The sequence below is a fragment of the Bos grunniens genome, chromosome 19 (assembly GCF_055505025.1).
Source record: "Bos grunniens cultivar Pamir isolate PY7600 chromosome 19, Bosgru_T2T1.0, whole genome shotgun sequence".
Lineage (NCBI taxonomy): Eukaryota > Metazoa > Chordata > Mammalia > Artiodactyla > Bovidae > Bos > Bos grunniens.
The window spans coordinates 13,686,455-13,712,577 of NC_141183.1; the positions used below are offsets into that span (position 1 = coordinate 13,686,455).

General features: G+C 49.5%; 1 protein-coding gene and 1 long non-coding RNA gene across 25 annotated transcripts in view; one reads left to right on the top strand and one right to left on the bottom strand.

The window, feature by feature from the left end:
• QTGAL (queuosine-tRNA galactosyltransferase) overlaps nucleotides 1-26,123 on the bottom strand; it is a 128,011-nt gene that overhangs the window by 61,057 nt on the left and 40,831 nt on the right. For 20 of the 24 annotated variants that reach the window (XR_015147398.1, XR_015147396.1, XR_015147394.1 and 17 more), the window contains 2 exons: nucleotides 21,785-21,850; nucleotides 9,275-9,370 (listed from right to left, as the gene is read on the bottom strand). Coding sequence is in view for 19 of the 24 variants with exons in the window: in XM_086356821.1 (XP_086212947.1) it covers nucleotides 9,275-9,370; nucleotides 21,785-21,850 (162 nt within the window). In the remaining 5 variants the exon portion in view is untranslated. Of the gene's footprint in view, nucleotides 1-16; nucleotides 1,507-9,274; nucleotides 9,371-19,858; nucleotides 20,727-21,784; nucleotides 21,851-26,123 lie in introns of those variants that run through there. The other 4 variants (XM_086356831.1, XM_086356828.1, XM_086356833.1 and 1 more) reach the window with 4 other exon arrangements.
• LOC147351320 (uncharacterized) lies at nucleotides 1,373-3,298 on the top strand. Its single transcript, XR_015147401.1, has 2 exons — nucleotides 1,373-1,512; nucleotides 2,792-3,298. It is a non-coding gene; the product is annotated as an uncharacterized LOC147351320 (long non-coding RNA).

Below are 26,123 nucleotides of genomic sequence, written 5' to 3' on the forward strand. Positions count from 1 at the left end.
ATCAAAGATGATAGACTTACAATGAGCTCAGTTTTTATTTAGAAAGGAGAAACTCTTGAGTTAAAGAAAATGAAGCATTTAATGAAATTTATAGACCTCATTAGCTATATCTTACCAGGAAGTGATACGAATTCTTCTTAGAGAAAAAGAGCAAAGTTTATATGACTCATTTCCAGATTCCTGTGGTTTATTATCCTTATTTCTAAATTCTAATTTGTTGGAAGACTATCTTTAGACAGATAACACATTTTCCAGTATTCTGACATTTTAACACCCACATAGCAACAAGAATAAACTTTGATGTGAAATCCAAAACCTATGGCTTCTGGATTTAATAAAGACACAGACTTAATACAAAGTTTCCTTTCTTGATAGTATGTTTTAGAGAAAGTGGGTAAGTAACCACTTTTCTAACAGTGGTAAAAGTTGCTAGTGGACTGTGGCTCTACTATGTATAACATAGATGCCACATTCTGATACTCCTTTTAAAGAAGAAAATGAATAAAAACGGTACAGCTTAATCTGTTTTGAAATGTGTACTTTTAAAATTTCATGAACGTTAACTGATTAGAATGACTAAACACCGCTGAGCTGTGAAGGACAAAATTTCAAGGGAAAGACCCACTGAGCTGAATGAATATGTGACCCGGGTGGGTTCCAACAGCCTGGTTGTAGAGACCCTGCTTGGATGACAGGAAAGGTCTTCCAAAGCAGCTATGACAGAGCAGACGCGAGCAGGCTCATGGGAGGCCTGGCCCCATGGGCAGGCAAGAATCCTGCGACCCCACGTCCACTGCAAACCCTGTCTTCTCAGTTAGCTGAAGTTACCTTCATTTAGTTCTGCTAATATCTTCTAACCCGCGGGTCACACAGATGGTTGGTCCTGGAGTCCGGGAGCTGCTGCTAACTCTCACATTTTCCCAATAATAATGAAACTGAGCACTGGCTGGAGGGGTGACAGAGGCTGGGGCCTCTGGGGCAGCGACCCGTTGGGGGAACCCATTCCAGCAAGGACTCAGGGAGCAGGACACCAGTGCTTTCTTACCAGGGCTGCTGTTGACCTGCAGTGTGGCCTGAGCCCTGGACCTCATGGGAGCCTTCCGGCCCGCCCGCCCTGCTCCCCTGTAGCGCTGACCCCACAGGGTGAGCCTCTGCCCTGCTGCCCCCCCAGGGTGGAGACACCCGCCTCCCTGCCTCCCCACCCTGACTCTCAGCCGCTCAACAGCATCCTATCAAACTCTCTTACTCTTCCCAGGTCAAGAGAGAAGGATCACGTGGCTCCCACACAGATCACCGAGGTTCCCACTTTGGTCAGCCCCATCCGGGGAAGGGAGGTGGAAGTCGGGTCAGGAAGCTGGGAGGTGGTGCTGGTGACCAAGGCAGATGTCCTGGAGTGGGGCTGCTGGCTGTGGAGCTGACCGCCTCGGAGTGTAAACTGAGGAACGCGATGTCGACAGTGAATATTTGGCAGTGGAGACACTGCAGCTGCCTGGGCCCTCCGGTCCCCTGTGGGTGAGGAACAGCATGCAGCCTTGGAACCCAGCACTCACACTGGGACCTTCATGGGTGTGAGCAGCAGAATCTGAAGAGGGGGGCCCGGGCACACTGTCCAGGGAAAGAGGAGGGGCTGGCTTGCGCATGAGACCCAGCAGCGAGGGGGTCACCCAAGGGCATTCACTGCAGCAAGAGGGTAGGATGGAGATGTATTCTCTGCACTTTCGTAGACCTGGAATATTTTAATTTTTAAAACAGTTTTCCTTTTTCTATTTTTTTTAAAGAAAATGTATGTGCAACAGCAAGTAAGAGGAGATGGTTGGGGGCTGCTCTTGTTAGGGGAGGGGTGACCAGAGTAAAGGGTGGCCTGGGCCCCTCTGTGAACAACCAGAGCATCACACACCCAAGTGGCCTGCTGCGCCAGGTACCAGGCTGGATGTAACCCGCTGGGGACCCAGGGTGAGCCCGGCAGCCTCGGGAGACGGAGACGAGGGCACGGAGCGTGCAGGTGGGATGTCAAAGGTACCGGATTAGAATAAAAACAGGTACTTCCTGCTGCTGCGTTTCTCCTCCTGCATTCGAGAGGTGATCTGCCGCAACTGACGTGTTCCTATTTCCCTGTTCTTGGCGCCTTTCTGCTCCTTTGCTGTTGCGCCTTCATTCAAGCCCTTGTTTAGTTGCTCAGTCGTGTCCGACCCTTTTGCGACCCCATGGACTGTAGCCCCCCAGGCTCCTCTGTCCGTGGGATTTCCCAGGAAAGAATAGTGGAGTGGGTTGCCATTTCCTTCTCAGGGGATCTTCCCAACCCAGGGATCAAGCTCATGTCTCTTGCACTGGCAGGAGGGTTCCTACCCACTGAGCCGCCAAGGAAGCCCCCTTCAAGCACTGGGAACCGGTTCCGTGTGGTCGCCCCTGTCACATCTCCTGGCGCACACACCTCCTTGCCTCTCCCTCGTTTTCCTTTCTCCCTGAGTGTGGAAATACTCATGCTCCTTGAGTGTGAAGCACTTTTCCTGTCTCCCCACTCCTGCCTGGGCGTCTTCTGGCCCATGTTAGAGACCTGCTTCCTAGATCTTCTATCTTCTTCCTCTTCAATTTGCTTCTTAATTTTATGGAGTGTCTTCCAGTACATTTCTGAGAAGGACACAAATATTTTTCAGGAGCAAAGATTTTGAATCCTTACATGAAAAAGTCCTAGTTGTATATTCACACAACTGACAATTTGTTTAGGCTTTGAATTCAACATTCAAAATCATTTCTGTGAGAATTCTGAAATCTGTGTCCTGGTGTTTTACAGATTCCACTGCAGTTGTTGAGAAATCCACGATCAATTTTGTTCCTGCCATTCTTCTCTCCCTGGGCAAGGTCTTCTCATCTCCTGGGCAAGATACTCAAGAGCCCTTTTAATCTGACTGCCCATATCTTTGGTTCTAGCAAAGTTATTCCTAGCTAATTTACTCTCCTGCACTTAAAAAGAAATCTTACTATGCTGGATTGTGCTGTGTCAACTCAGCAAGAGCTGGGCACCAGACATCTCAGTGTGAATCCAGGTTAGAGCCAGACCAGAGTGGAACCTGCCTGCGGTTGGGATAGAAGGAAGGAGGACCATCGTCCCTGAGTCATGGTGGTTAGGCAGGAGTGACGGGGGTGATACATGAAAGGTTCCCCACCTGCACAATGTGGGTGGATATTCATGTTCTTCAGGGACAGAGCTCCTGTGCTCAGGACTCTTCTGGACCCCCCTCCATGCACCTGTTCACCTGCGTTTTTCATTGTATCCATGATCGTAAACTGTAAGCATAAATGAATGTTTCTCTGAGTTCTGTGAGTGGCTGGAGCAAATTAACTGACAGAGGAGGGGGTCGGTGGGAACCCTGATTTATAGCCAGTCAGGTAACAGCCTGGACTTGTGACTGGGCTGAAGTGGGGCAGTCTCGTGAGGCAGAGCCCTTAATCTGTGGGGTCTGACGCTGTCTCCAGGCAGATGGAGTTAGAATTGAGTGAAACTGTACGACACCGACTCAAGTGTCTGCTCAGGATGGAAGAACTGCTCAGTGTTTGAAAAAACACATAGAGGAAAAGGCAAAGAACTAGAATAACAAAACTTTGAAAAAGAAGAATGAAGTTGGAAGACCCACACTAACTGATCTCAAACTTCCTCCATAGCTGCAGTGACCAGGACAGTGTGGCCATGGAGCGACAGACAGATCAACGCCACAGAATGGCCTGGAAACACACCCACACAAGCACAGCCAACCCGTCTCTGACAAGGTCCAAAAGCAAGTCTATGAGGAAGCTAGTATTCTCAACAAAAATGGTGTAGAAGCACTTGAACATTTGTAAGCAAGCAAGAAAGAAAGGAGAGCCTGGATCCAAAGCTCAGTTCTTTTGCAAAAAACAACTTAAAATGAATCATAGCTCTAAATGTAAAATGTAAAATTATAAAACTTCAGGAGAAAATCTTCGTGACCTATGGTTACATAAAGCATCCTGAGACATAGGTACCCAAAGCACAATCTATTTAAAAAGTAGATGAGTTGAACTTCACCAGAATTAAAAACTTGGACTCTGTGAAAGGCTCTGTTAAGTAGATGAAAGAAAAGCCATAGATGAGGAGAAAGTACTTGCAAAACTGACACCCAACAAAGGACTTTTGTCCACAAGGAAACTCAAACCCAACAGTAAGAAAACAAATAGTCCAATAAGAAAATGGGCAAAAGATCACAAGAAGCCCCCGTTAGGGAAACACAGGCAGTGCACTGATGAGACAGGCTGGAGGGCTTGCAGGAAAAATCTGACACCACCAAGTGCTGGGAGGCGGATGGCGCAGCTGCTCGGGCAGCCTCGGACGGACTTCAGTTTGAACACAGCCGCATAATCCAACCCTGGTGCTCATCTCAGGAAGTGAAACCTGTCCATGAAGGTCATGGCAGCCCTTCTAGCAACAGCCCCACAACAACCGGCACATCGCAGCAACAAGAGGAATGAACTGTTATCTCCAAGGCATCATGTGGAATGACAAAGTCACAGTTCCATTAATGTAACTGTCTCATATGACAAGATTCCAGTGAAGCAGACAGATAAGCTCTTGTCAGGGTCAGTTTCTCTGGGGTGAAGGATAGTTCCATATCCTGACTGTGGCAGGGGTTGTGATGATGCAGAAGTGTGATGAAATTCCATACACTCCACACCCTGCAAGAATGTGTGAACTCCGAGCAGGGATGTACCAACGTGCATCTTCTGGTTTGAACACCATACTATGGGTGTAGGACATCAAGGATGGGGATCTGGGTGAAGGGCACATAGGACTCTATTTCTGCAACTTTTATGTGAGTCAATACAGTGTTTAAATTGGGCAGACTTCGTAACATGACTCTACGATCTATAGGGAAGCAGTTTTTCTAAGCAGGAATAATATTCTCAAAGAGTTTCATCAAAAATATTCAGGCATGTGTTATAAATGCACATTTCCAGAGCCACTAAATCAGAAACTATGGAAGTAGATGAGGAATCTGCATTGTTTTCAAGTTCTTGAGCTATTTTATGATCAAACAAGTTTGGGGAGCACTGGTTTAGGTAGAGACTATACTTACGGAGGCAGAGGTAAACTTTAATCATCTAGAAATTTTGCTTGTCTAGAGTCCTTGGATGCTAGATAAAGTGAGAGCTTGTACATTAGCACTGACAGGTGGGCTGTACGTTTTTCTCATTCATGTTCAGGATGCTCAGATACTGCAGGGAAATGGCAGCTGGGTGACACCCTCCCTGTGGGACACACGGGGCCATGAATGAGAGGAGAGGCTGCAGAGGAGGCGGGCCATTCTCTTTGGTGCCACGCTTATCCACATACCACTGCGTCCTGTGGGCCCAGGCCAAGGGGACCACCACATACCACTGCGTCCTGTGGGCCCAGGCCAAGGGGACCACAGTGGGCTGTGGAGGAGCCAGAGAGGGCGTCCAAATGCTATGGATTGAACTGTGTCCCCCAAAGTCCACTGCAGCCCTAACCCCCCACCCCGAAACCGTATTCAGAGATGAGGCTTTTGAAGAGGTAATTAAGGTTAAATGAGGTCATAAGGGTGGGGCCCTGATCCAAGAGTCATTGGGAGTGAGTAAGCGCAGAGAAGGAGGGCCATGAGAGGGCTCAGGGAGGAGACGACCATCAGCACACCAAGGAGAGAGGCCTTAGGAGGAACCACCTGCCGGTACCTAGATCTCGAACGTCCAGCCTCCAGACTGTGAGGAACAGATGTCTGTTGTATGTGCCGTGGCAGTGTGAGTGGGCTAAGACACCAAGGAAGCACGGACCCCCGAGATAGGCGCAAGGGGAGCTGGGAGCAGGTGTGGAGGATGAGGACCAGGTGGGGCTGGGATGAGGGACGCATCTCACACCCACACCTGCTGTCTTCCTTCTGCTGTGAACCTGAGCACCTACTCCAGGCAGCCAGAGCTGATCACAGCTACCCATGCAAGCTGCCCTGACCCCCAACCTCTCCTTGAAGCTGCCAGGACCCTCCAGGGGCAGCCTCTGAGGCAGGGATGCAGTCTGGCCTTGCCTGCCCTCCCCCGCCCACCGCCACACCCCAATCCAGGAGGCGCAGGTCTGTTGGGAACAGCCTCTCCCTGAAGGTGTAAAGTGGGCACTGCCTGAAACAGGTGGCACAGGCTGGCACAGGCCCCAGGCCATTGGTCCAGGCTACGTTTGGAATTAGCAGAACATTAATTTTATGGTACTCTGGTTTATTGGAACTCATTGGAAAAGACCCTGATGCTGGGCAAGATGGAAGGCAGGAGAAGGGGATGACAGAGGCTGAGATGGTTGGATGGCATCACTGACTCGATGGACATGAGTTTGAGCAAGCTCTGGGAGTTGGTGATGGACTGGCATGCTGCAGTCCAAGGGGTTGCATAGAGTCAGACATGACTGAGCAATTGAATTGAACTCTGATTTAACATTGTCCTTGGTATCTAATCAGACATTCAAGTAGACACACAAATATCAAATCAAATAAGTATGACTGAGCCCCTTTGCTGTTTACCTGGAACTATCACAGTGTTGTGAATTGGCTATATTTCAATACAAAATAAAAAGTTAAAAAAAAAATCAAACCAAAGTACGTTGCTCCCCACCTCACAAATGTGACTCAGTTTAGACTATGAACAAAGACCCTAAAGAGTGCTGGTGATTCCTGCAACTGTAACAGTTGAGAAATGGCTTAAACAGAGATACCTTCTTTCACTCTGAGAAACCTTATTCTTTAATTTCCCCTAACTTGCTAAAGAGAAACGCTGCTGAGGAAGATCCTCCCTTAATTATTTCTATGACGCTTAACAGTTAAGTCTGCCCTGGGCTCAGAACTCGTCATTCTGGCTGAGAGTGTGCTGCATGTAAATTATACCCTCAGTATTCAGTCACATAGTTTCCGCGTGACTCAGGTTCTCCCAGAGAATCCAGCACACGGCAGAAGCCGACTCAGCAGTTTCTCTCACGAGGCCACCTCCCCACTGACTCGCCGACCCTTGAAGGCTCAGGGCTGAGATGAGCGTGTCCAGAGACCCCTTGCGGGTGCAGAGTTCCACATGTGAGGGCGCTAAAGCAGGGGACCCTGGGGCTGACCGCCAGCCAGCACTCTCACACGCAATGGGACATTTTAATTTCCCAGTTAGGATATGAAAGCTCTTACTAGCTCTCCGCTGAAGTGGCTGTGATTCTTGGTTCTAAAACCAGCAGTGTGTGTGCTGGGAAAGCATCTGCAAAAGGGCAGGCACGTCCCAGAACCGTGACCCGCGGGCTGGACGTGCTCCACGGACGGAAGGACCGGGGTGGCGCCAGGAGTCCCAGGCCCGGTGCTCACTCTCCATGCGCCAATGATGGTTTGCAAACTCATATCCAAATGCCAGCTGAGATGCAAGGTGATGTGAGTGTGCGCCCAGAGCCCTCGGCTTCCTGACTCTGGATGCTCAGGTCACAACCTGGAGGACAGAAGACTCTGTCCTCCTCAGAGACCTGAAGCTGCTGTGGACTCAGAGCTCCACCAGCTCACATACCCCTCAGAGGGGAAGGACAGCCTCCCAACAGCTCTGCAACAACCAGGCGCTCAGTGTGGCTGTGGGTGAACCAGGACCGCCCAGTGCAGACAGGACAGAGCTGCCCCTGTCCTGCGTGACTGTCAACATCAACCCGAGTGCTCCCACCACTACCAGAGACCCTGCCGGCTCCTGGGAGACACACGCTGGCTCTTCTCCTGCCTCACGGCTGGAGGAGCAGCAGGAAAACCACTGAGCCTCCCGGCGCCCTCGCCACCTTCCCCTGTTACTAGTGCATCTATTATCACCAGCTGTTCTGAGTGCACCACCCGTGGCCACTGGGCCGCTCCTGGAATAGTCATCTCAAAAAAGTTCATTTGGAAAAGTAAATCCAAATGCAAAAGAACTTTCTATGTGTGTGGACCAGCATGAATGTCACAGAACCTAAAAGCTGGTGAAGCAGCTTTGGTAACAGAAGCAACAGGCAAACCCAAACCTAAAGAAGAAAGGGTAAAGAACTCAGATCACCCAGAGAACTATGTGAAATAGCCCACAAGAGGGACGTGGTGGTCCCAGGCACCATTCAACTCTCAGGGTTTCTTCAGCATCACTTTGAGTTCAGCAAACAGAAAGCTTGATGCCAGAATTATAAGCGGCTCTAATTTCAGAAGCCGATTATCATTATAAATCATTCCATTATACTGAGATTTCAGTTTTCAAAACCCAGAGTTTAGAAAAAAGCACTTCATTATACAGCAGGATCGCAAGGAATCGCAATGTGGGACAGACCCCAGCACCTCACTGCGAGGAGAACGTTTCCACGCCTCCTACAGCTTCTTCCTGGTTGGGCTTTGGGGGGCTGCTCCCCACTCTGACGTGGCCCAGCCCCTGAGGAACACATTTCTCCCGCCCTGGGGGATTAGGTCCTGGGAGGGGCTTGTCCAGCAAGATGGGGCCTGAAGCGTCTGCTGTTGGTGGGGCAGCCAGGGCCGGACCAGGAGGCAGACAGAACAGGCCTGGGCCCATCCCCAAGAGCCCGGGGCAACTTTAGGTCTCTGTTTTGGGGTAACTTGCTACAGAGCTTAAAGTGGGTGCAGACACATTGAGGCAGTGGCTTGTTTTCAAAGCTGGACGAAGAGAACATTTGGTTCTCATCCTCACTTAACACCTCATCATGTGGTCAGTTCGCAGGATTCCCTCAACGTCCCATGGACTTTGGGACACCCCCCAGGCTGAGACCTTGAGACCCTTCTTGACCTCTTCCTCCAGCCCCCTGCCCTGCCGTGGTTTCTAGTCTGACCTCAGCCTACACCCATTTCCAGCTCCGTGGACTTCTGTTACCTGCCCGTCAGGTCCACCTCCTGCACAGCGCATCTCAGCTCGTTCCCCAGACCCGGGCCCCCTCCAGCTGCCCTGCTCAGGGGTGGCCCTGCTCCACTAGAAACTCAGACCTTTCCTGGATACCCCCACCCCTGCAGCTGCTCAGCACTGCCCAGGCCCCCACCTCCTGCCCTCTGCCTCCATCCACCTCAGCCCGTGTGACTGGGCTGCATGGGTCCTGCTCCCCAGTCTTGAGCCAGACCCTCCACACTTGCCTCCTGGCTCCAGCTCCTTCCCAGGCCAGGCTCCTGTGAAACGCTGTTCCCCCTCCTCCAGGCAGCACCTACCAGGATGGTGCTTGGCACCCAAGAGGCAGCAGGCACAGGTGCTGAGAGCACAGAAACTCCCTCCCACCCCCAGACGGCAGACATACCTGGGTGAGCAGCTGGTCGGGCGCCAACTGGTTGATCCACCGTGTGTAACGCTCGGTGGAGTTGGGGGGCTCCCTCGTCACTTGACAACCGATAATCTGTGAAACAATAACAAACAGGACTTAAAGCCATGCAGCCTTGGGGGCAGCCCCGTGTTTTGATAACTTTCTCCATTCAGCTTCTAAATAAACAAGAGCTGCAGCCCTAACAGCTCATTGCCCCCCCGCCGGCTCCCTCTGTCTAGGCTGCCACAGCAGCCCCCATGGTGATGCCATCAGACAGGCACTCCTGCCCCAGGAAGAATCCATGCTAGCTGCCATATAAATCCTCTCCTGTACCCTGCCAGATTACTTCTCACCCCTCCTTCTGCTCTTGGTTCTGGAACCTGGCCCTGCCTCCTCCTGGCCATGGACACCATCCCCTCTCTACAGCTTCGCAGGCTGACTCCCAGCACCCAACACCTAGGGAAGCCCCCCTGCATGCTCTCCTCGGGTATCTGCTTGCAGTGCATTTAAACACCCTTAAGAATGCTCAGAGGTAAAGGGTCCAGCCATCCCGTCAGTGAGGCAGCCTTGGAGAGAGGCTGGCCCCTCCCGCAGATATCAGGGGTCCTGATGCTCAGAGACCAGCAGCCCCAGGGCTCAGACGCAGAGAATGGGCTGGTTTCCGAGGGAGGAGCCCCTCGCAACGCAGGAGGAGGCCTTTCTCCCCCTTTCTGGCCAGGGGAGGGCAGCTGGGGTGTCCGAGGATGGCAGAAAGCCTGCCCCTGGGTGAGGGTCCTATGAGGCTCTCACAGGCTGGCTGACCTCGGAAGATGACACTAACCTCTGATTCCAGGCTTTGTCTTCCCCACCTTCCCGACCATCGGGTAACAGTGAGGAAGGTCAAGGGTGGCTGGCTGACTTATGTCACTGCCTAAGTCTCCTTATTGAGAAATGCGCAAAAGTCACCTTGTGAGTTTCTTAAAACTTGCTCTAATATACACAACACTTGCACATGGTGATTAATTTATATTAATTCAGTTATGCTACTGAAGAGTTTTCAGAAGGGTTTTGTCTGCTTTGCTTGAATTTTGTTGCTGTGGTTGTGTTGTGTGATCCTGTTATACATATACACATCTCCATTCATTTTCAGATTCTTTCCCCATACAGGTTATTATAGAGTACTGAGTAGAGTTCCCTGTGCTATACAGTAGGTCCTTGTTTGTTGTGGTTTTTTAATCTGTTCTTGACAGAGAGAGAGAAATGGTAGATTTGCATGTAGTAGTAAGAAATAACACACAGAGATCCCATGTGTATTATTACTTGGTTTTCTCTAATGGTAACATCTTGAAAAACCAACACTTGGCTTCCACTGGGCTCAGGGACACTGGGCGTGTCCACGGCCACAGGGGCCTCTCCTGGTGCCTTCATGGCTGCTTCCCGCCCCCCCAGCCACCCACACCCCCCCCACCCGCCCTGCCCCGTGCCCACACTGCTAGCTCGGGGCCACAAACCTGCTACTTCAATGCCGTAATTCTTTCAAGAACGCTGCAAAAATGCAATCACACTGTGTGTAGCCTTTAGCAATTGGGTGATTCCCTGGAGATTTGTTCCCTTTTTTTTTTTTTTTTGGCTGAAAAATACTCCACAGCTTAACCCTCTACAGGACACCTGGGCTATTTCCAGTTTGAAGCTGTTACTATTATTCTGCTGCACTCATGTAGGGGCTTTTGTGTGAACAGAAGTCTTCGTTTCTCTGGGACGAACGCCCAGGAGTGTGACTGCGGGGAGTACGGTAGTTTCATGTTTTACGACACTGTTTCCCTGAGCACCACTTCCATCCCCACAACAGCACGTGTGACCAGTTTCCCCGCGTCCTCGCATGTGTTTTGGTCTAGCTTTTCCAACAGGTGTATGCGGACTTGCGCTTATAACACGCATCCCCAATGGCTCGTGAGGCTGAACCTCCTTCCGGGGGCTTATTTCTCATCTGCCTGACCCTCCAGAGAAGTGTCTTTCATCCATTTCCTGATTAGGATAAAACACACTTGGCCATAGGTGTGTATTTTTTTTACATATTACTGAATTCTGTGAACCTTTTATGTATTTCTCCTAAAAGCACATACTAAACACAGTTACAAATCAGAACAGCTCTTGAATGAGCAGCTTGCCCAGTGCGAGGCTGCAGGACTGAATTGACCAAGGCATATATTTTTAACTGTCTATTCCATCTGATTTCTGGTATTGTTGACACTGGCTTGCATTTGATGGCTGAACAGAAAAGGTCTTGAAGAAAAAAGGAAACGTGGATCAAAGCTGTGAGATAGAAACCCTCTGTTTCAAAAGTATTCCCAAACATGAAGATGAAGAGGCTTAACTTCTGTATAAACAGCCAGGCTCCGGCCCCACACTGCTGTGTCATGAACAGCTGCTGGGGGTGGAGGGTCAGGCTAGCACAGCCCAGCCCACGCTGAGAGACACACTTTTAGCCAGACCGCGGGCAGGCGGACATGGCCTTTCTGGGACATGAGCTGACTCACGCTATTTCCTCAGTGAACACCTGAGCCCCCTTCCCAAACCACGCCTTCCACTCTGCCTCCGAGGAAGGCTGAACCACACTGGGTGGGGTCTCACAGGGAGCAGGGCTAGGAGGACATGAAATGAAGCTGGAGCTTCAGGGGCTGGCTGTTCTTAGAGGCTTTAATCAATGTGAGTGTTGGTCTACAAAGAATGAAAGGATATTTTGTTTGCCTTGTGAAAGTTGGACACTCAGTCGTGTCCGACTCTTTGTGACCCCCATGGACTGTAGCCCGCCAGGCTCCTCTGTCGATGGGGTTTCCCAGGCAAGAATACTGGAATGGGGTTGCCACTTCCTTCTCTAGGGGATCTCCCTGACCCAGGAATTGAACCCAGGTCTCCTACATTGGCAGGCAGATTCTTTACCATCCGAGCTACCAGGGAAGTCCTTTGTTTGCATTAACACTTTTTAAAAGAATGCTGGCCTAGGCCACAGGGCAGACAAAGGCAACCCATAAACAGAGGCGCCTGCGGCAGGGCGCCGAGCTCCTCTCCTGAGCTGCCTGCCCTGCCTTCATGCCAGGCCGCTGTGGACACCACGCCAGCACAGGGCCCGTACACAGTCAGTGCTCAGTAGGCACAGGCTGAACGAACACAAAGAGTGGGAGACTGAGAAAACACTTCAAGAAATAATGGTCAAAAATTTTTCCAAATTTGATGTAGGCTATAAAACCACAGACCCCAGAAATTCAACAAAGCCTCATTAGAGTCAACCTGTTAAAAAAAACCAAAAACTTAAGTTTGTACATCATAACCAAAGTGCTAAAAACTAATATTAAAGAAAAAATCTTAAAAGCAGTCAAGAGAAAAACACCCATTACACAGAGAGGCATAAGGAAGATAGCAGACTTCTTGGCAGAAGCTATGGAAACCAGACAAGGGGGAGGGATCTTTTTAAAAAAATATTTTATTTGTGTTTATTTGGCTGAGCCTCATCTTAGATGTGGCATGCATAATCTTCAATCTTCGTTGCGTCATGCAGGATCTGTTTTTAAGTTGCAACATGCGAACTCTTGGCTGTGGCATGCGGGATCTAGTTCCCTGACCAGGGCTCAAAACCAGGCCCCCTGCATTGGGAGCACAGAGTCTTAGCCACTGGACCACCAGGGAAGGGCCAGGGAGAGGCATCTTTAAAGAAAGAAAGGACTTCAATCTAGAATTCATTAGCTAGCTGCTATAGCTTTCAAAAATTAAAGCAAAAGAGACTTTTTCAGAAAAACAAAAGCCAAAATAATTCATCACAAGAAGAGTTAAATTACCAAAAAAGATGAAGGAAGCTCTTTGGGGGAAAAGAAGACGATCTGACTGATAACAAGGAATGGTAAGTGGCAGTTATGGTAAACGTGTGTAAAAGCAGAAGACATTTTGCCATGTGTAACCTCTTTATAAGATAGTTGATTTTGGTAAAAAGAAAAACAACTAGCATGGGGTTTACAGCATAAACTGTGTGACGGGATGTGATTCTGTGATCTTACGCTCCACGTGCGATTCTGCCATCTATCTGCGGTAGAGTGTGAGGGGTAAGGTACACACTGCACGTGGCCCGAAGCCGACCACTGAAAACCAGCGAAACAGAGAGGCATAGCGGATAGAGCAACAGCACAGGTAAAGTGGGATCACAGGGCAAACACGGAAAAGGGGGAGCCAGGAGGAGAGAGGCTCGAGGCAAAACACAAACCAGAAGATGAAGACCAATTACGTAAAGTACAGAAGGAACATAGTAATAAAAAGCAAAAGTCAGTGAAATAGAAGAAAAAGGGGGAAGGGACTGGCATGTGGCTGAGTTAGGAGGGGGGCCATTGCAAGGTGGCTTGGCTTGGCTGTTGCTGGCATCAGTACCCACATGCAAGCTCTTACTGAGGAACTGAATTTTTAAATTTATCTTTAAAAATTAATTATTTTTATTTATTTGGCTGAGCTGGGTTTTAGTTGTGGCTCATGGGATCTTTAGCTGCATGTGGGATCTAGCTCCCCAACCAGGGATCAAACCTGGGTTCCCTGCATTGGGAGCATTTCCATTGGGAGTTTTCACCACTGGATCATCAAAAAATTCAGTTTCTGGGACCATCTGAGAAGTCCCAGAAACTGAATTTTTAAAATTTCACTAACCTCAGTTCTTCATGGAAATGAGAACTGATACTACAAACCCACATAACAAACCAGACAACAAGCTTGAATAGGAAGTTGTAAAATGAGCCCAGGACCTGCACCTTGAATTCTGAGAGGAAGGCAGCCCCCCCTCCCCACCCACTGTCTTCACGGTGTGGCTGGAGGGCCCCTCCCGCAAGCCCTCTCAAAACCACGGCCTGAGGATGAAAAGTAAGGGGTGGGGGTGGGGGGAAGTGTAGAGCATAAAATTTTATTAACTACATTTATGAAATTAGTTCCTAATTTATGTTCATCAATAGTTTAAAGATTACTAAAATATAAACAAAAATTAGATTTCATTAAGAACTAATTGCCTTATGGATCCAAGCCTCAAAATACTTAAAGTGGGTACATTTAGGAACGGAGGCAGTGCTTTACTATTTTAAGTTAGATTAACTATTTTCCTTATTTCATACTCCCAAATGCTTCTTGTCATCAAAAATCTTTTCTGAATCATGACTTACAGATCAACGTGTAACAACCTGGGCAACAACCACCACCAGGGAACAGGGTCATTCAAACACCCCCCTAGCTCCCGAGGGGCTCACCCGTGTTTACTCATCAAGAGCAGGATGTATCAGGTGTGACGGGGTGTGGTGCGGCCACGCTCCCCGAAACCTACACACACAGACGCGTGCTGTCCACGTGCGGCAGTTACATCAACACGGGGCAGATGCGGAAGAACACCGCTCCGTCACTGTGATGTTTAACCTGAGAAACTTCTCCGGATGGTAGGAGGTGAGGTGCCCTCATCGCCTCTGCCTCTCAAATCTCCCGGGCACTGGACCAGGTCCATCTTCAGCAGGGCTCTTGTAGCCTCCCCACAGCCCCCCAGTCACCCTCTTCCCCTCCCGACTCACCCCACCTCCCAAATACCAAGAGATGGGTGCCTGGCCTGCAACACGCCCCCTCCCCAGGCTCCATCAGGGCCAGCCATGGACACAGAGGCCCCCAAGCCCACATGCAAACCCATCCCCAGGCGCTGCAGGCCAGAGGGCTCCCCAGCAAGTCTCTAGTGCTGTGAGGCAGAGCTGGACCATGGGGTCCGGCCACCAGACTCCGTCCTGTGTGACTAAGTGAAGCCCCCATCTGCACCCACTTCTTCCAGCCTCTGCTGGGTACACAGATGGTGCCCACTGTGTGCGAGGTGCAGTGAGGACCGAGCCAGAAGTGAGGCAGCGCCTACTGGGCTTTAGGTGCTGACAGCAGACCCACCCGCCTCCCAGCCTCATGCAGCGTGAGCTCCTTGCCAGCCCCTTCAAACAGCTGTGCCCTCTCTGCAGCGCTGGCACCGCTCCCGGGCACACACTCAGCCTGACCAAGTCAGTGCCTCTCTGTGGACAGAGGTCACAGTGGCCACACCCACAGGGCAGGATGAGGCTGCACTGCGCAGAGGGGAGATGACTGCCCTGGTGTCACCTGAAGATGGAGACTGGCCCACAGTGCCTGCCTCCCGCCTCATGTTCCCACCAGGCAGGGTGGGCAAAGGCCAGGTCACCGAGGACTCCTCCCGAGCCCCCTGGAGACTCACATACGGGGATGTAGGGAAGTCCTGCCATCGCCCTGTCCAAAAGCACAGGGAAGGACCCGCCCACGAGTGCTGGAAAAGCTCTGTGCAGCCCTGAACCTCCACAGGGTGCTCCCTGCCTCCTCCGCACCTTCACCCTCAGTGCCTCCATGTTCCTGAGAATGCAGAGCTCCCACCTCTGCCCATCACAGGCGACCCTCAGGGAGGGGCCCGGAGCAAACACAGCGGCTTCTCTGACCCCACCCAACTCATGTCCCAGAGCCGACCCCCGCTCCACAATGCTCAGTAGGTGGGTGGGGAAACGCCTGTCATACCATCTCAGAAGTTTTGCAGAGAATATGCAGCTGCACGATTTATGGGAGCTGCCACCCTCATAATCAAGTGGCTTTCTTGTAAATGGCCTTAAAGAAGTAATGACCAAGGACAAACATATACTTAGCATTCATTTCATTCTTTCCAAACAAACTATATGATATAATCAACAAAACCACCAACTGGCAACTGCAAATCAAGATTTTTGTAGGTCATGACTTTCATAAAACCCGGCTCCACAGTAACAACCCTTCTCAAGCTGGTTTTGTCTGGTGCAGCAGGGCTGCTCTGAATCCCTGGTCTCACTGCAGACCTGTGATGTGGGAGGAAGCACAGCTGCGCCACTGCTGGGAGAAAAGCTTCTCCTTTGTTGGAAAAGTATCCAGTGCACTTAACACAAGCTTAGCGAGAAAAGCCTAACCTCGAACCTCAAACAATGTTTAAATTAAGATTAAGATAAACTGGAAGATTAAGATAAGCTTTACTGTATTGCACACAGTAAAGACTCTGCCTGCAATGTGGGAGACCTGGGTTCGATCCCTGGGTTGGGAAGATACCCTGGAGAAGAGAAAGGTATTCTGGCTTGGAGAATGCCATGGACTGTATAGTCCATGGGGTCGCAAAGAGTTGGACACAACTGAGTGACTTTCACTTCACAAGATAAACTGACACGGCCTATATTTTCCCCAAGTTCCTTATATATGCCTAGATTTCAAGGTCTTTGAACTTACATGTTGTTCGGTTGCTCATTTGTGTTCAACTCTTTGTGACCCCATGGCCTGCAGCATGCTGGGATTCCCTGTCCTTCACCATCTCCTGGACCTTGCTCAAATTCATGTCCATTGAGTCAGTGATGTCATCCAACCATCTTATCCTCTGTTGCCCCCTTCTCCTCCTGCCTTCAATCCTTCCCAGCATCAGGGTCTTTTCCAATGAGTCAGCTCTTTGCATCAGGTGGCCAAAGTATTGGAGCTTCAGCTTCAGCATCAGTCCTTCCAATGAATATTCAGTGTTGATTTCTTTTATGATGAACTGGTTTGATCTCCTTGTAGTTCAAAAGACTCTCAGGAGTCTTTTCCAACACCACAGTTTGAAAGCATCAATTCTTCGATGCTTAGCCTTCTTTATGGTCCAACTCTCACATCAATACATGACTACTGGAAAGACCATAGTTTTGACTATGCAGACCTTTGTTGGTAGTGATGTCTCTGCTTTTTAATATGCTGTCTAGGTTTGTCATAGCTTTTCTTCCAAGGAATAAGCATCTTTTAACTTCATGGTTGCAGTCACTGTAGTGATTTTGGAGCCTGGGAAAATAAAATCTGTCACTGTTTCTACTTCTCTATCTATTTGCCATAAAGTCGATGGGACCAGATGCCACGATCTTAGTTTTTTGAATGTTGAGTTTTAAGCCAGCTTTTTCACTTTCTTCTTTCACCCTCATCAAGAGGCTTTTTAGTTCCTCTTTGCTTTCTGTCATTAGAGTGGTATCACTGCATATCTGAGGTTGTTGATATTTTTCCTGGCAATCTTGATTCTGGCTTGTGATTCATTCAGCCCGGCATTTCACATGATGTACTCTGCATATAAGTTAAATAAGCAGGGAGACAGTATACAACCTTAATGTACTCTTTTCCCAATTTTGAACCAGTCCACTGTTCCATGTCTGGTTCTAACTGTTGCTTCTTGACCTGTATATAGGATTCTCAGGAGGCAGGTAAAGTGGTCTGGTATTCTCATCTCTAAGAATTTCCCACAGTTTGTTGTGATCCACACAGTCAAAGGCTTTAGCATAGTCAATGATGCAAAAGTAGATGTTTTCTGGAATTTCCTTGCTTTTTCTATTATCCAATGGATGTTGGCAATTTGACCTTTGGTTCCTCTGTCTTTTCTAAACCCAGCTTTCACCTCTGGAAGTTCTCAGTTCACGTACTGTTGAAGACTAGCGTGAGGGATTTTGAGCCTTACCTTGCTAGCATGTGAAGTGAGCGCAAATATACAGCAGCTTGAACTTCTCTGGCATTCCCTTTCTTTGGGATTGGAATGAAAACTGACCTTTTCCAGTGAGAACCGCCAAAAGTAACTTCATATGTGAGCCAATCACAAAAAAGTGGGGGGAATAATACATCTAAAAGTATCTCACTCTCTACAATGTCAACACTGGTTACAAAATTCTTCACACAAAATTCTTTCAAGGCAAAATGTGTTCTCAGTGTTTGGAAACTGCGTGTCATTCCCAGTTATGTGAAAATCGCCTCTGATGTTTCCAGACCTGGACCAGCTCTCACCCGCTAGCTGAGGGAGAGGCCCCACCCACGAGGACGGGCCTGCGATGCCAAGGGCGATGTACTCAGGATGCAGGATGTAAGGCTAGGAGGCGACACCGCTCACGTGAGGCAGCTGGACACAGGACACAGGTGACACCAGGCCCACCACGCCCACAGGAGTAAGGGTCCATGGGTCAGTGATAACCTGGGCTCGTGCGCACACAGGCCCTACCAGTGACCACTTCCGGGTTCCTGAAGTTGCAACCAGAGAGCGCAGGCTCAGTGCCTGGCAGAGCCCTCACTCTGGTTCCCTGGAATGTGATTAGGGGCGCGTGTAAGAGAAGGGCCAGGTGAGTGGAAGTCGAACACCATATCACATTCTGAGGAAAAGGCAGAGATTGGGCCATCCCGGAGGCTTGAAGGATGGGGGTGCTGGTCCCCACATACCCCTGCAGAAGCATTCGTCTCGCTCACACGCTGCATCAGCAAGTCAGCACTAGGGACCCTCTCTGCTGTCTTCACATCTTTCAGTGTTCTGCACGCTGGACATTCCCACAATGGCCACCCTATTGAGGACATCTGTGGCACCTGGTGAGCAAAACTTTCGGATCCAGAGGTCTGGGCACCACGTCTCCCTCTCTGAGGTGAGGGTCCATGCAGAGAGAGGCACAGGACTGGGCAGGTCTCCCTAGTCCTCTTGGGGTCCTGTTTACCCCTGACCCTCGTTGAGAGTGGGGTCTGGAGAAGCACAGGCCTGCTGTCTGGCCCTCAGGCTGCAGAGCCCTGGAGGAAGTTGGTGGTGGTCAACAACATGGAGACCGGCAGCCCCAACGGGGCTGTCACAGCACAAACCCCAGAACCCTGTGACACAGAGCTGTGGGCCATTCAACGTGATGTGGCTGGGGCACATGGTCACACTGCCCACCAGCAGCTGGGCACTCTCAGATCACACTGAAGCATGAGGTTGAGTGGCTCTATAGCTATGCAGACGAGGGTGGAGGTCCCAGGTCACCCACCTGTGGCTCCGACCTCTCCCTCAGCTGTACCCACAGCATCATGGGGGTCCCCTAGGACCTACGGATAGAGCAGGTCTGCAGGCAAGCTAGTATCATACGCTGGCACAACCCAAAAAGGGACTGATACTGCAGCCCAGTCCCATTCAGACAGTTCCAAGGCCCCGGAAGCCTGGAATGTCCACCTGTGGAAAGCGGGGAGGTGGCTAGGGCAAGGACATATACAAACCCACAGGCCCTGGTCAGCATGCAGGGGAGTTTGCTGGGAAGAGCAGACCTCTGAGACACTGCAGATGGACCTGGGAGCACTGGGAGCAGCTTCTGGTAGGCAGTGCTGGCTGCTGGGCCAGAGTAGAGGATGTGGGTTCCTTTCTAAAGGCTGCTCTAGCTACCACCACCCCTGACCTCCTGGTCACGGAACAGACTCTGGGCCACGAGGAACCGGCCCAAGGATTCTAGCAGCCCTGGTGAGTTGGCGACACCAGCCCCCAGGCCATGCACTGGTTCCCTTGATGCTACCTTGGCCGAAGGGCCATTTGTCAATAAAGGAGCAGCTGGGCATTTTTGAGCCTCCCTCAAGTCCAGCCTTCTGGAAACGTTCAGCCTGAGAAGCAGTGGCGTGGATTCTCAAAACATAGCTGACAGCTGTTTTTATCTTCTTACAGGCATATTTCAAGGACATGTTTGTATTAACAATGTTTAAATGTAAGCAATATAAGTGCAATCACAATTTAGGGAATAAGAATCCTCAACATCAAACTTAAGGTTGTGAAAATCACTTATTCCATGAAAAGACAACAAAAGCTCTCAGGAGGAGTGTGCAGGTGTGTTCCCAGGACAGCCAAGTCCTAGAGTCCTAGTCACATGTGTGGGGCTAGGCCGTCGGACACAGCACGAGGGGTACATTTCTTTGTTGTTGCTGTTCAGTCGCTCAGTGGTGTCTGACTCTGCGAAGCAATGGTCTGCAGCACGCCCGGCTTCCCTGTCCTTCACCATCTCCTGGACCTCACTCAAACTCATGTCCATTGAGTCGGTGATGCCATCCAACCGTCTTGTCCCCTGTCATCCCCTTCTCCTCCTGCCTTCTAATCCTTCCCAGCATCAGGGTTTTTTCCAGTGAGTCACCTCTTCGCATCAGGTGGCCAAAGTATTGGAGCTTCGGCTTCAGCATCAGTCCTTCCAATGAATATTTAGGGTTGATTTCCTTTAGGATTGACTGCTTTGATCTCCTTGCAGTCCAAGGGACTCTCAAGAGTCTTCTCCAGCACTACAGTCCAAAAGCGTCAATTCTTTGGGGCTCAGCCTTCTTTATGGCCCAACTCTCACATCTATATATGACTACTGGAAAAACCATAGCTTTGACTATACAGATCTTTGTTTCTTAGAAGGAGAAAATCAGCAGATTAAATTCAGAGCTCCAAAATTAGGGGCTATTGGAAGAGAAAGAATTCATCCTGGATGAAGAAAATCCTTCAAACTCCTTGAGAAACCATCTGAAGGAAGTGTGTTTTTGAACATTTGTCTTCACTCAGTACACATTTCATGGGGTGCATGCTCTGAGCCCTGAGCGAACCGGCTCTCTCCTTCATGAAGGCCAAGAGGCAACAGTCAAACCTCAAATATAGAACCTGGAGCCCGTGAGAAATGCATAGTGTCAGGCCTCACAGACAACAGGGATCAGATTTCAGGGGCTCGTGCACTCATGACCTGGAGACACTTTGGTGTGTGGACACAGCACAGGGACAGAGGTGAGCAAAACCCAGGGCCGTTCCTCAGCAGCCAGGCACATGCACCCTAAGGCCATCCTGGACCTTCTCCTTCCCACTTTCAAAACCAGGGATTCAAAGCTGTTTTTACTAAAACTTCAGAATAGACATCTGAGCAGTGCCCTGTGGTCAGACACCAGGTCTGGGCCACCCTGGACCCTGAGCCTCAAGGGGGCAAGTGACCCATGGGCCTGAGATGTCCTTCCAAGTTTAAGTGGGTGGGAGATGCTCCCCTACACGGGGCTCCTGTGGGAGGACGTGAGCCTCCCTGCCCTGAAGGATGGGTCCTGGGGAGCCTCACTCATGGGGGCCAATGAGGAAGCCATTCTAAAGATGAGAGTGTAGTCTGAGGTTATGTAGATAGTAAGACTTTTTTAACTGATACACCCTACAGCTCTCAATCTATTTTCATGTCCAAGGTACACAGCTTCTAAAAATGCTGATAAAACTAAACCAAACCAAAAAATAAATTTAAAAATCCTTTGGACCCATTTGAAAGTAACAAGTGCTACTCAAAACAAGAAGCACATTTTTCTTGAAAGGAAAACACCCGCGAGCGTGCGGCCACCCCAGGCACAGCCGCGAGCGTGTGGCCACCCCGGGCACAGCCGCGAGCGTGTGGCCACCCCGGGCACACCCGCGAGCGTGTGGCCACAATGGGCACACCGAGCACACCCACGAGCATGCAGCCACCCCGGGCACACCCGCGAGCGTGCGGCCACCCCGGGCACACCCGCGAGCGTGTGGCCACCCCGGGCACACCCGTGAGCGCGTGGCCACACCGGGCACATGTCTTTCTCTGAGGGCCAGTCTGGCTACAAACTGACTCTCTCAGTCCTAAGGAAGGGCCTTAATCTAAAAAAACTGTAATGGCATTTCTACCAAAAGTTGTAGAGATGTGCACAAACATCCATACTCACACTTTTCGGGTGTCGCAAAGCGGCTTCGTGTTGCAGCCTCACTCTCTGAGGCATCATCACGTCGTCCTGCAGGAGAGAGCACACTTGAAGCTCCAGGAAGCAACTCTGACAAACAAGCAAGCAGACAGACAGCCTGACGGCAAAGCAGCAAAAACCACTACAGTACTGTAAAGTAATTAGCCTCCAATTAAAATAAATAAAAAAGAAAAAAAAAGAATTGTGCACGTGGGGAAGGCAGTTTAAAAGGTGGGGGGATGTATGTATACCTATGGCTGATTCATGTTGATGTATGGCAGAAACCCACATGATACTGTAAAGCAATTATCCTTCAATTAAAAATAGATAAATTAAAAAAAAAAGAAACTTCAGGAAGCAACTCTGACAAACAAGCAAGAAGACAGACAGCTTGATGGCAAAGCAGGCAGGAGACCAGAACAGGCGGTGCAGCCACTGCCCAGTGGCCCATGACCCCATCAGTCATCCGGGAAACTCAACTGCCCAGGATGCAGTGGAGCATGAGTGAGAAGCTGGACAATTCCAGTAAGAACCACACAGCTGGGAGGAATGGTCTGAGGAAGACAGTGGGGCGTGTCCAGCAAGATGGAGACTCTGATCCCCAAGAGCCAGTAACTTAATTTACCCCATGGGCAGAAAAAGGCTTACACATACGCACCAAAGAGATGTAGAGAAATGTTCACCACAGTGTTGTTCAAAATGGGGAACAGTTTGATGTTCACAGAGATCAGCAAAGGTAAGCAAATTGTGTGCATCTCTACAGTCAAATACCATTGCGGTCTGAGAGTGAATGACAGCTACACACACGTAAGTGAATTTCACAGATACAATGCTGAGGGAAAGAGGCAAGACAACAGAATATATATAGTATTACTCCATTTATTTAAAATTCAAAATCAAGCAAAATTAACCTGATTATTTAAGATACACACATACATATAATATGAACTACCATAAAGAAAGCAAGAAAATTAGAATCTCAAAGTCAGAATAGTGGTGATTTTGTAGGGAGGGGATCAGGGTATACCTCTTAAGTATTAGCAATGCAGTTACTTACTGGGAGGTAAATACATGTGTATTTACTTACTAATTAATCTTTAAAGTGTACATGTATGTTCTGTGTATTTTTCTATAGGTATGTTTCATCTCACAATTTTAAAACTGCCTTAAATTGATAAAAATTCAAATATGGTATCAATATGCCTAATAGAAGAGCTAAAAATAATGTCATTGGGAAGATATTTATCTTTAAACTGAGCAATGAGATAAACTAAAGACCTGCATTGTGTCTCTCATTTCTTCAACATGGCCACATGGGCTAACGTGCTAATCAAATGAACTGCAGATGAAGTAAGCTGAGAGGAAGCTTGTGGCTAATGTGGGGAGGAGGGGGAAGGAGGTGATGAAAGAGGAGGAGGGAGGGGGGAGGAGGAGGGAGAGGACGGGGAGAAGAAGGGGATCGGGGATCGGCAGGGCAGGGGCCCCTCCAGGCGCAGCGGCGCCCTCAGCAGGCAGGAACAGAAACGCAGGGAGGAAGCGGTCAGAACAGGAGTGGAGGAGTTGTCTATTCCAGGCCCAAATCCTTCCCTGGCTCCCATCAGGACCACGCCTGTGGGCATGTGCGTGGTCAACCACAGCCGGGAATCTTAAAAAGGAAAATCAGGGGGGCTTCCCTGGCTGCTCAGACAGTAAAAGGGAAAACAAGGAAAACTGACGTGGTGGTTGGGGTAGCGGGTAGGGGGTGGGGTGTGCGATGTGAGGAGAATAAAAAGAAGTTACGCTAGAGCTCAGCCTATTTCTCTCCCACAAAGGGTACAGCAAGGCAGCAGGGCAGAGACAAAAGAGGGAAATTTCCCTGAAAGGGAAGGTCTATTGATCAAATTCCTGAAAAGTGACCCCGTGTCTGGTGGCCTCATGCTGAATCCTAGAAATTCTGAGGGTTTCCTAAACCAGCCCCGACTCCTGGTTACAAGTGGGAAGGGGCACACAGGTCAGCACAGGACTAGGTGAGGAGTGTTTCAAAGTGAAAGTGGGGAGGGCTGAGGAAGCCACAGTCAGGGTCAGGGTCAGGGCCGGCCTCTGCCCACAGCATGACCTCCCCTGGGACCTTGTGCAGTAGCAGCACCACACACGCAAGCCCCACTTCCTCCAAACTCAGGTGAGAACCCCGGGAACCCACCACAAGCCTCTGGCCTCTGGTTCCCATACATACTCAATGACACCAAGACAGCCACGGCAATGGTATGGTGTGTGAACCAGCTCAGCTGTTGTATTTGGCTGGACCTCAAAAATATTTGCCGAGTAAATGAAGTGTCTGTTCAGGGCGGAATTGTATTTTCAATTCACCTCACCATTTACACAACACTCTTTTATTGTGTGTGTGCTATTTATCACCGTCTTCTACAGTTGGAGGCAGAGCAGCTAGTATTATCCCCATTTTTTGCCAAGGAAACCAAGGTTTGGAATCTCTACAGAACCCATTCAAGATCTCATAGCAATTACACGTCAGGATTAAAATTTGAATGCAGGTCCAGTTTTACAGCTAAAGGATTTACACAAAAATCAAAATTGCCCCAAAAGTCTTAGCTCTCAAGAACATTCTAATACCGTCTTCCATCACCTCTGCTGCTAGGTGTCTGAATAAAGTGAACATCTGCAAGTACAAGGAGAATACAGGAGACATTTAACACACCCCTGACCCCCAAGCTGAGAAGGTCAAGGATGAACACAATGAGTAAACATTCAAGTCAAAAAGCGATAGCGTAACAGGGTAACAGACCGTCTCAGCTGCACAGTGACTGCAGATTATAGATAAGCAACTTGCTCTACCAAGACCATTTTGAAAGAGGAAAAACTTGCTGAAAGATGGGAGCATGAAAAGATCTTTATTATCCATGAAAAGTGATGTGATATTTTCATAACAAGCCCAGATGTGTTTCTGCTGTGATCCCACTGCCTTTCATCGATGTCCATCCCAGGGAGGGGCCCGCTCTGGTTGAGATCACTGTGCTCACAGCTGGTACCCAATACCAGGAGCTGGCTTTAATAAAAGTCAGCCGGTATCTGCAATGCAAACAGGAGGGGGCCTACAGGACGGATATAAAAGGTCATCAAGCATGAACTAGTAAAACCCAGAGTCTGTGTATCCTGATCCCAAGGTGTATCTGGAGACAGATTTTCCCTACCACAGGAGGGAGGGTTCAAAACCTCCAGATTTATTTGCTGAAAGTGTGCAACATTCCACGATGATTACCAGGTAAGAAATGTTCTTGGCAGCCAAGAGGAAAGAATTTTAATGTATTATAAAAATAACACTAATTCAAGATGAAACACTGTTCCCTTTCTGACCATAAGAATGTTGGGTAGAGAAAAACTAATCTGGTCAAAGAATTTGAGTTAAAAGAAACTTGCATCTTTGAGTTCAGTAGCTTCTGAATAGAGGGTTGTCTGAGGGAGCAAGGCTGTGGACCCCCAGGGATGATCAACTCCCAGGATGGGTGAGGGGCAGGAGGAACCAGGATGGGTGAGGGGCAGGAGGAACCACTTGCAGATGAAGGAAATAACAGCCAAGAAGATCTGTGAAGATAGCAAGGTCGATGTTGTGGTTTCTGTTAAGTCTCCTTATGCTTGACTTTTGGACAAGATTTGAAGACACAGGTAGCAATTCCCTGGTCACACCTCAACCTCAGGACGCACACTTCACACAGAGGACCCTGAAGGACAGGGAAGAGAGCAGAGGAAGCCCCACCTGCGCGCCAAGAGCCGATTTCCAAAGCACAGCATCAGGGACTCAGGCACGTGACCTACCTCCATTTTCCCGAAGCCTGAGACACTGAGGGGAAGCGAGTCTGCTTGAGAGAAGCTGTCTCTGTGATTTGCTACTTAGCCTGGGTAACTAAGTCATGGCAGGGCAGGACCCCCAGGCAGGTCAAAATGCCTCCACATCCACTTGCAGAAATGACACACAAACAATTCCCAAAGATACTGAAAGAGTTTTGAACAGACAGTTACAAGGTAGTGGGGACTACTGAGCCCAAATCCCTGAGAATCATCAGCTGAGAGAGGAAGCAAGCCACCTCTGCCCGCAAGTCCTCGCTGATCTACAAGAAACAGCTAAACTCTGAGCCATGGTTCTGGTAACCCTGCGAGGCTGCAGGAGTGGAGATGAGAGCCAGGGGTCTGCTCAAGACTGGGAGTGGGGGCGGGGCCTGCTAGTCAAACCACGACAGTCCTGAGCTCGGGCCAAGGCAGGTTACCTCCTCAAAAGGTGAATGGGCTATGTAGCCTAAAACAGCCCAGAAGCCTCAAAACAGGATAACAAGGG